A 10,268-nucleotide genomic window follows, 5' to 3' on the forward strand; every position below is an offset into this window, starting at 1 on the left:
GAGCCCCTAGAGTGTGCGGCTCGCTCTATTTTTTCAAGTGTTCTACTCCGCTAACCAGCACCTCGCCTAAATAGGTGTGCGTGTCTTTCACTTCTAGATCGAACTCCCCAAAAATAAAATGGTCGGTCAAGTAGAACCTTTATTTTGAGAGGCGATTTTCTGCATTCATCAAAGTCCCATCAGGTAGCCCCGACTTCATGTGTCCATGTAAACACGACTATTAGGGAAATTGTTCTCCTCGCAAAATATGTCAACATTTTAAAATCAAACCACTATATTAATATGACGACCCACAATAAATTATATTGTGTGCATGTAACCGTACTCATTGTATAGAATGAATATGGAACATCTGCAGGGAGGCACAGAACTGGGATCATCTGATGGTAAATGTCACCCTCTGGTGGTGACTGGCCACATGTAGCAGAAGCAAGTCATATCGAGAGACTTGCAAAACTGCGGTACATGTACAGAACATCACACAACCCACCACCACAATCTACACGTCACCACTGAAAAATTAGGAGTTAAAGAGTTTATTGGTTTGATAAGAGGGGTAAACTGGACCAAGTGTAACATTGTACAGTACATACGTCAACGTAAACTGCTGTTTGAATATAATTGCTTGAACAATAACATTGTGTCCCACACCGTAAAGCCTAGGCTTTTGGTACATTTAAAACAACTGGTACTGTAAGCACAGACCGACATTGAGGTTAGATCATCAAGTAGACTCTAGGATGAGATAAAGAAGAATTGGACAGCAAAGAAATCATGAAGAGGAATCCAGAAAGTGCAGAGCACAACGTTCTAATTTAGAAACCCCTACTCCCAGTGCAAACACACTTCCTGAAAGAGCATTGTGATTTCTGACATCACTGTCTAATCCCACTTCACCCCATTCTAAAGAAGCTGGAATCTTTCAGAGTGAATGTAAGGGAATAGGTGTGGGTTTTTTTGGTGGTGTGTATATATATATTTTAGTGTGGCAGCTCGTGGGGAACCAGTTTGTAGTGGGAGCCACAGGAGGGACAGCGCTGAGCCTCGCCCTGATGGAGCCAGAACCACACCACTGCTGTGTTATCCTCCTCACCTAGAGATGGAGAGAAGGGGGAAGGGGGGAGAGAGGGAGCGGCAGAGAGAGTGATTGAAGGATAGATTAGATATAAGCAGAGACGAGAACAATCGGACAGCCAAGACAAATGAGTGGTATGGCTTCTGGCAACGGAGCGCTACCAGACAGCTGTTGCAAGACTAATATGAAGCCAGTCACGTACAGACACAACCCACAATCCTCTTTGTGGTGACGGAGGGCACCAGATGAGGGTCAGCCTTGGAGCCAGCATACTCCTTGGGTTTCAGCATGCTGTAGGGGTCCTGGAAGGAATTCAAACAAGGCAGGTTCAGTAATAGAGACTTATGAGAGATACAGTATGAGAGAGTGAACGACAATAAAGGGCAAAGCCCACTAAGAAACCTTGTAATGATCCTAGCTAAGTTAGCCAAGTAACATCAAAAATCACACGGTCACATGAGTCGTAAAACAGGTGTAGACTAACAGCGAAACGCTTAATTTACCGTCCCTTAATGCAGAGAAAAGAGGAATAAATACACAATAAGTAACTTGGCTATACACACAGCGTACCAGTACAGAGTCAATGTGCAGGGGTCCGAGGTAATCAAAGTAGATACAAAATTATATGTGGACACCCCGTCAAGCTAGTGGTTTTGGCTATCTCAGCCACACCCGTTGCTGACAGGTGTATAAAATCAAGCACACAGCCACCCAATCTACATAGGACAAACTTTGACCATAGAATGGCCTTACTGAAGAACTCTGACTTTCAACGTGGCATCGTCACAGTATGCCACCTTTTCAATAAGTTAGATGGCCAAATATCTGCCCTGCTAGAGCCGTCCCGGTCAACTGTAAGTGCTGTTATTGTGAAGTGGAAACGCCTAGGAGCAGAAATGGCTCAGCCGCAAAGTGGTAGCCCACACTAGCTTACAGAAGAAGCTTGATCTCTGGAGTGAGGAATCACACTTCATCAGCTGGCAGTGATGTAGACACCGAGGTCCTTGAAGCTCTCAACATGCTTCATTACAGCCTAGTCAATGTGGACATGCTCGGCCATCCGTTTCCTGTAGTCCACTATCAGCTCCTGTCTTGCTGACATTAAGGGAGAGGTATTTGTCCTGGCACCACAATGCCAGGTCAAGGACCTCCTCCCTATAAGCCGTCTCCACCGTCGTGTTATCAGCAAACTGCAGTTGCTACATCATTTTCTTACTTCTAAAATGTGTGATATTTACCCATTGATTCCTGACAAATGTAACAAAACACCTCCTGAGCTTAGTTCAGCTGTCGTACCCCATCAGAACCCAAAATATACGCTTTTACTCCATTGTAAACCAACACTGGGCCTATATAGCCTCTAAACAGGCTTAAAACAATCATTTAGATATCTTGGATGATCAGTCCTTGCATCCCTAGCACTATGAATTTGAGAGTGGTTACATTTCTCCAGGCCCATCACTCAGCTGTTTCAAATGCGGAATGCTGCTTTAAGGTAGATGTCCCTAGAGTTGAAAAATGTGATAGAAAGCTACCATTGCTGCACTGCTGTGGTTAAATCGCTTTCATCCCTACATCCCATGAATTTGTTTACCCATAGAGATATTACCCTATGACAAACAATGTCAGTTTACAACAAGTTATTGCTCACTTATACATCATTGGAAAGAATAGAGTCACACTTCAATCAGACACATTTTTGGGAATGTTGAGGTCCACAGAAGTTTGACCTCTAGGGTACATATCAGAATTACCCATATAAAATGTCTTTAAAAAAATAAAAAATTAAACTTGGTTTGACAAGTGGTTCTGTACGGTCATGAAATTACCTTCCAAGTGATAGTGTCTTTAGAAAGTCAATCACACCCCTGATTCAATACAGCTGTAGGTACTTCTACAAAGGGAGTCTTTCTGGGAAAGTCTCCAAGAGCTTTCAACACTTGGATTGTGCACCATATCCCATTATTCTTAACAAAATGATTCAAGTTCTGCCAAATTAGTTGTTGATCATTTCTAGACAACCATTTTCAGGTCTTGACATATTTTGAAGTAGATTTAAGTCAACTAACTCGGCCACTCAGGAACATTCACGGTATTCTTGGTAAGCAACTTCAGTGTAATTTGGCCTTGTTTTTTAAGTTATTGTCCTGCTGAAAGGTGAATTCATCTGCCAGTGTCTGGTGGAAAGCAGACTGAACCAGGTTTTCCTCTAGGATTTTGTCTCTTTTTTTATCCTTAAACTCAGCTTGAAAATATGATGAGTTACATGGGATAAACAAACACGCAGTCAATAACACAATAGAAAAATAGAGATAATTGTGTGTGGGGTGTAAAGAAAACAGTTACTCCATGCAACAACAAAAAACATGCATCTTTCTCTCCTGAAGTTATTTAGGCTTAACATAAGGGGTTGAAAACTTAAGACATTTCAGCTTAATCGTTTGTATTTCATTTCTAAAAAACAATTCCACTGACATTATTGGGCAGTGTGTGTAGATCAGTGACAATATAAATGATATATTTTAAATTCAGGCGAGAAAACAAAAAGGTGGAAAAGGTCAAGGGGTGCGAATACTTTCTGAAGGCACTGTATAGAGGAAACTTTGGCTTCCCTAAGTATCAGTATCGGTCTCAAAACAACAAAAGAAATCACAAATCGGCAGGCTCTGCTAGTGTCACTGGGCAGCTCGCAGCTGGATTTCCCTTTGTAATCTCTGATAGTTTGCAAGCCCGGCGGTCACGAGTCAAATTCCACGTTACTGTTTAGTCACGGTAATTAGGCTTCTCCAAGCTCTAATGCTGCTGATGGTCATTACCAAACTTGCCAACTGCCTGGTACTCACTCCATTTTCCCTCTAATCACTGACATCAATACAAATGTAATCGTAAATCTAATCAATCACTTCATGACCGCCCATGAGCTCATGTTGTAAAACATTTCTATAGGCTCGGCAATTGTGAGAAAACAGTTGATGGATTCCATCAGCTTTCTATAGGCTAGGCCTACTATTTATCAACTTTCCTAATATTAAGCCCATCACGTCACTTTACAACAGGAGTATAGCCTACCCGGATGGCATGAAAATGAACCATGGGAAAAGCGTCCAGTCGCTATTTAAGTGTGTAGTTGACATGTTTTTCCCTTCGCATGCCCCTGTTCCAAGACAGGAGCATGATAATGGTCCATTCTAAATCAAAACTAATTTCACACTTATTATCTAGTATATGCAAAGACATTAAATTAAGAATGGGTGACAATAGTAGCCCATCACGTGGATCATGTATTACCACTTGTGAATGATACCCAGCTTGTGCAGTAAGGAATAGTAAATGCCTTTTTCCAAAATCATAGTCGCACACCTTATGTAGCCTAGCCCAAAGGCCTATATGATATGGTTTATATTACAACTAAAAAGGCCAAAAGGCTCCTTAAAATTAAGCACACGCATGAGTTAAGTTTGGGGAAGATATTGGTCACCATAAATACGCACCTTTTTAATAAAAGCATTACATGCATAAATCGCATTGGCCTTCACTTTCCAGAAGTGTTTTCCCGCTAATTGATTGCATTTTGGAACATTTGCGCTGATAGCCTACTGCCATGTGCGCATTGCTGCGCTTAAAATGTGACGAAAAACCACATAATAGCTTATCAACATATTAAGCTAAATGTTCTGATCTGTTGCATCAGCCTCATTGCCTTTGAAAGATTGATGCGAGTAGTTGTATTAATATGGGATATATCGCATCCCACAACTGTCCCAGAGTATGTTTGGAATATTTGTTTATTGTACAGAACAGTTGACTAATAGCATAGGTCAACTTTTGTACTATTAGGGATAGTAGATTGACATAGGCTTTGCTTTAGGCCCACTCATCTTGTTGGCTGACGAAAATTAGGCTAAATATGGAAACATCTAACATTTTCAATATGGGCGTCGGAATTGAATTGTAGCCTACTTTATGAGTTGAAATGCATTGGCTACAATCTGAAGGGGCAAGTGAATGAGGGGCTTCGGAGCACGGCAGCCAGGAATTACAATTATATTCAGGACACAAAAGGCATGGATTTCTTTTTTAAATATCCTTTCCATTTTATTAAGCTATGTTCAATTGGATCCCTCATACTATAAACTAAAAATGGATGCCATGGAATTCTAAGCAAATCTTGCCTGCTAAATTAACTACCGTAGCCGACAGCCATGTGGCACAGCCATATCAGAGCCTAACATTTCAGAAGAACTCCGCATGCTATTCTGTTCTTCTGAAATATACTACATCTACTTCAAATTATGTTTCTTTAAACCTGTGTAAAATAATGGATTTAATTGTGATGGTGTAGAATATTTGACATCGATTTATTACAGTTTAAAATGTAGACGTTCCAAAAAGGTCTGCGTCTCACTATTGTAAAGTGGCTGTTCCACTGGATGTCAGAAGGTGAATTCACCAATTTGTAAGTCGCTCTGGATAAGAGCGTCTGCTAAATGACTTAAATGTAATGTAATGTCAGTGGCTTGTAGGCTATGCATGGAAGCCAGGAGATAAACAGGTTTATGTTAATTAACGGTCAATTACTGTGAGACTTGCAGTTAATCACCGGCTGACAAAAGTGTGTGAGCGCCAGAGCCCTGCCACATCTGACGAGCATCAGAGCCGGCGTAGTAGGATTCAATCTTGGTCCTGTGTAGACACTGTCTGTTTGATGGCTCGGAGGTCGTAGCAGGATTTCTTATAAGCGGTCGGATTAGTGTTCCTCTACTTGAAAGCGGCAGCTCTTTGACTTAAGCTCAAGGCAGATGTGGCCTGTAATCCATGGCTTCTGGTTGGGATATGTACGTACAGTCACCGGGGACGACGCCGTAGATGCACTTAAATCCTTAGCCTATAATTTACACCGCCCCATGGAAATCTAAGTAACATAAAATCCCAATCAAAATGTGTCTGCTAAGCTAGAGATGTGTTTTTGCATAGGCTGCGTCTCAACCCACCACATCCACTGATATCGGCCAGTGAAATGTGGCAGAGCTTGAGCGGTGTTTATCAGACCATCTTCTCACAAAAATGTCTGTAGTGTCCAAACAGTTTGGCCTACAAAGTGTTATGACCACTACTGAACCACTTTAGCTCTAGGATGCCCACAAACCTCATGATCGTAAAAAGAAAATGAAAGTATATACAGAGATATTTTAGGCAATAAACTAAGGGGATAAATACATGTAAAAAAAAAGAAGAAATTGTTTCCTGATTTCTCATATATAGGAGACTTCAGAATAAACTTACTTTAGATTTTTTGGGGGGACTTATTCAATGCGTTTCTATTGGTTAATAGCAGTAATGCCAAATTCAATGTTTCATCCAATAATTTCTATCTTTATACCTTAGGGGGTCTTAATTAAAAACGATCCTTGGTAAGACCCAAACAAATCCATATTTTAGCTTACAACAATATGCATATAACTGGTAGATTTGGATAGAAAACTCTAAAGTTTCCAAAACTGTTAAAAATAGTGTCTGAGTATAATAGACCTGATTTGGCAGGCGAAAACCTGAGAAGAATCCATTCAGGAAGTAGGATATGTCTTGGTTTTGTAGTTCTCTATTCAATGCCATTACAGTATCCATTGACTTAGGACTCAAATTGCAATTCCTATGCCTTCCACTAGATGTCAGTCTTTAGAAATGGTTTCAGGATTGTATTCTGATAAATGAGGGAGTAAGAGCGGTCTGAATAAGTGGACCCTGCCGTTTCACAAAGCTTTTTCGTGCGCAATCCCGAGAGAGTGCCTTTCTTGTTTACCTTTTATATTGAGGACATTATTGTCCGGTTGAAATGTTGATTATTTAGGCTAAAGACAACCTGAGAATTGAATATAAACATCATTTGACATGTTTCTATGAACTTTACATATACAATTTGGATTTTCTGTCTGCCTGAGGTTTTTGGATATAAAGAGACTATCGAACAATAAGAACATTTGAGTAAATTAAATGTCTTGAGTGCAACCATATGAAGATCAAAGATTGAGAGAATTAATCTCTTATTGTTACTGTTTGTAATGATTTGTCTGCTGGGCTAAGGTATGCTTTTGCCGTAAATCTGACACCTTGGTTGGATAAACAAGAAGTTAACCTTTAAAGATTATGTAAAATATGTTTTGTTTTCTGAATTTTTATGAGTATTTCTGTTTTTGAATTTGGCGCTCCGCAATCTCGCTGGATGTTGGCCAGGTGGGACGTCCCACATACCCTAGAGAGGTTAAGCTCCCTTCCCCTGATTTTGATCAGCTCCTTTTGTTGGTAGTGTACAAATTTTGTGATGATCGGTCGGGGACTTATGGTCTTGGCACTCCGAGCTCCAAGTCTGTATTCGGTGGAAAGTCACCTTGTTTACAGTCTCTATAGGAAGTTTCAAGGCGGAGTGCATGAATTCTCTGATCTTGATTGGATGTGTGCCTACCTCCTCATGCCTTTTGCACACAATGTATATAGACTCCTTTTTTTTCTACTGTGTTATTGACTTGTTAATTGTTTACTCCATGTGTAACTCTGTGTTGTCTGTTCACACTGCTATGCTTTATCTTGGCCAGGTCGCAGTTGCAAATGAGAACTTGTTCTCAACTAGCCTACCTGGTTAAATAAAAGGTGAAATAAAAAATAAAAAAAATTCAACCGGTTATAAGAATGTACCTTCAAAACTTTCGACAATTCAATTCCAAAAGTATTGTACTTAATTTTGAACAAAACTGCGTAATGAGTACAAAAACGTAATGTGATTGATGATCTACCAGAAATTATTAAACAAAAAAACTGATTTGACTTAACCTGGCCTTGGGTTCTCGAGAGCTACATCAACGCTAGCTTACTTACGTTAAGTATTTTGCACTGACTAGCTAACTGACATTAAAATATTATTTTTTTAAATACTCCAAAATCTTGACCTACCGCGCCCTGTTGGGCAGCCTTCATAACGATCTTCTCCAGACCAGTGGCCTGCTCCTCGTCGGTGGGGATGCCTGAAAACATGTCATCGTCAGTGTTTGCTAGCAAGCTTAGCTAACTAGCTTGTCAGCTGGCTGATGTGATAAGATTTAGCTAGCCAGCTAGCAAAATTAGCACTGGGCTACTTTCGCGCTACACTCAATAATAATGTCGACACTAAGCTAGAAGGCGAATGCACCATCTTTGGCTACGGTCGCTATAAAGACAAAATAGCTCAATATAGAACATGGAAAAATGTACATCTGCTCAGTTAGCTACTTCATGTGAACAAAAACGGAACATATATAAAAAATAATATATATATATATATATATATATTGCTACAACGAACATTTTATGACAGCCATCTAATACTATACTGTTAGCTAGCTCTGATAAATTGGATAGCCATTGCCTGGCATCGTCTGTCCTTGGCATGACATCAAATATGTCTAATATGATGCTTCTGCCGAAAAACTCAACATTACCGACTCACCTCCAGCAGCCATGCCGCGGGTGAGAATCGGGACCGGTGCGGCCCGGCAAGTTGTAGCGGCCCTAATGGACGATCGGAGCAGTAACCTTGCAGCCATTTCTCCTTCTGGTCGAAAATACAACTGGCAGCACGCTGATGACGTTTAATATTTTCACCTTCTTCTACTTCTTCTTCTTCTTTGGAAGTTAATTGGCGGATCGCATCCAACTTTTAGGTGCACACACCGCCACCTACCGTACTAGTGTGTGATGCCATTCACGGCCTACCTACATTATATTCTTAGATACAATAAATCAAAATTGGGGAAAAGGAAAATTACCCTACCATCAATTATTCCTCTATAAAAAAAAACACCCATTCCACTATTTAACCCTATCTAGTCCTACTCCAGACCAATGGTCTGAGGGGACATATCAATACCACTCAACACCAGAACAGCTGTTCTGCAGTAAATCTTCGCAATCTCAAGTACTTCTCTGCCGCTGCCACTACAACCTCTATTTTTGGTGACTTTCAATTAATTTCTGCTGTACAATTAACAACCATGGCTATAAATGCTAAAAAGCCCATGTTACTGAAGCACATATTATTCCCATTACTCTCTCTTGATCTCTGCCTCCTCACAGGAATCCTCTCACGATCTTTCACCCTGTAGCCATCTTCCTCTAACACTCTTCACTGCGTCGGCATGCAAAACTTTCTGTACTACCCTAACTCTGGCAACCTCAATCTGCCTTTCTATCACCGGACATCTCCGATCTCCTGCCCCATGATCACCCCCACAACTAACACACACAACTTTCTGTACTACCCTAACCCTGGCAACCTCAATTTGCCTTTCTATCACCGGACATCTCCGATCTCCTGCCCCATGATCACCCCCACAACTAACACACACAACTTTCTCCACGATACCACACTTTCCTTCGTCTCATGCCCACTCATGCACACTTCTCACATCTAGGCATCGGCCTCCTACACACTGCTGCAATATGCCCATAACGTTGACACCTAAAACACTGTCATATTTTTGGAACATTAACTCTCACAGGATAACTCTCACAGTACACCTCTGATCTCCAACACCATGGGTGTAGCACCTACAGAACCTACAGTTTACAAACAAGTTTTTCCACTGATACCACACATTCCTTTGTCTCATGTCCAACTGCACATTTCTCACATCTAGGAATTTCCCTTCTACACACTGCTGCCACATGACCATAAGCTTGACACCTAAAACATCGTAATGGGTTCGGGACAAAAGCTCTCACGGGATAACTGACATCCTAAATTGACTATTTGGTCAAAACTCTGCATCAAAACTCAGTAGTACAGACATCTTAAACTCCTGTTGGCCCTCAACACTGAATGCCACTCCAGATATCACTCCTTTCAAAGGCACCCTGCTCCGGGAAGGAAAGCAAAACACAGTTCTTGTCCCCAGTCGCATGGTGCGGAGAGCACGCTCCCTCTGAACAGCAGAAACGCAAATAATCGACATGATTCCACCGACCCAACCTTTTCTCCACCCAACCTGGCACCACATATGGATCAGCCAGAGGACAAGGATCCATTCTCTCCAAAAAATCTCACTCCCACTGGGCAAAAAAAAAAAAGATCTTGATCACCATCTGGACCAGGCTCAAACTCAGCGGTCTGCACCGCACATGCCTCCGCAGTTAATTCATCATCACTCTAGTCCTGTTCAACTTC

At 41.2% G+C, this 10,268-nt stretch overlaps 1 protein-coding gene across 1 annotated transcript; it reads right to left on the minus strand.

The window, feature by feature from the left end:
• Positions 1–520: 520 nt before the first annotated feature.
• LOC135544616 (cytochrome c oxidase subunit 5B, mitochondrial) lies at positions 521–8,700 on the minus strand. Its single transcript, XM_064972365.1, has 4 exons — positions 8,553–8,700; positions 8,021–8,091; positions 1,278–1,377; positions 521–1,093 (listed from the first exon to the last, which is right to left on the minus strand). Exons 1-4 carry the CDS (start codon positions 8,647–8,649, stop codon positions 981–983), a joined length of 381 nt encoding a protein of 126 aa, XP_064828437.1. The 5' UTR covers positions 8,650–8,700; the 3' UTR covers positions 521–980.
• Between the last annotated feature and the right edge of the window lie 1,568 nt (positions 8,701–10,268).

This window comes from Oncorhynchus masou, chromosome 8, assembly GCF_036934945.1.
Source record: "Oncorhynchus masou masou isolate Uvic2021 chromosome 8, UVic_Omas_1.1, whole genome shotgun sequence".
In the NCBI taxonomy this organism is placed as follows: domain Eukaryota; kingdom Metazoa; phylum Chordata; class Actinopteri; order Salmoniformes; family Salmonidae; genus Oncorhynchus; species Oncorhynchus masou.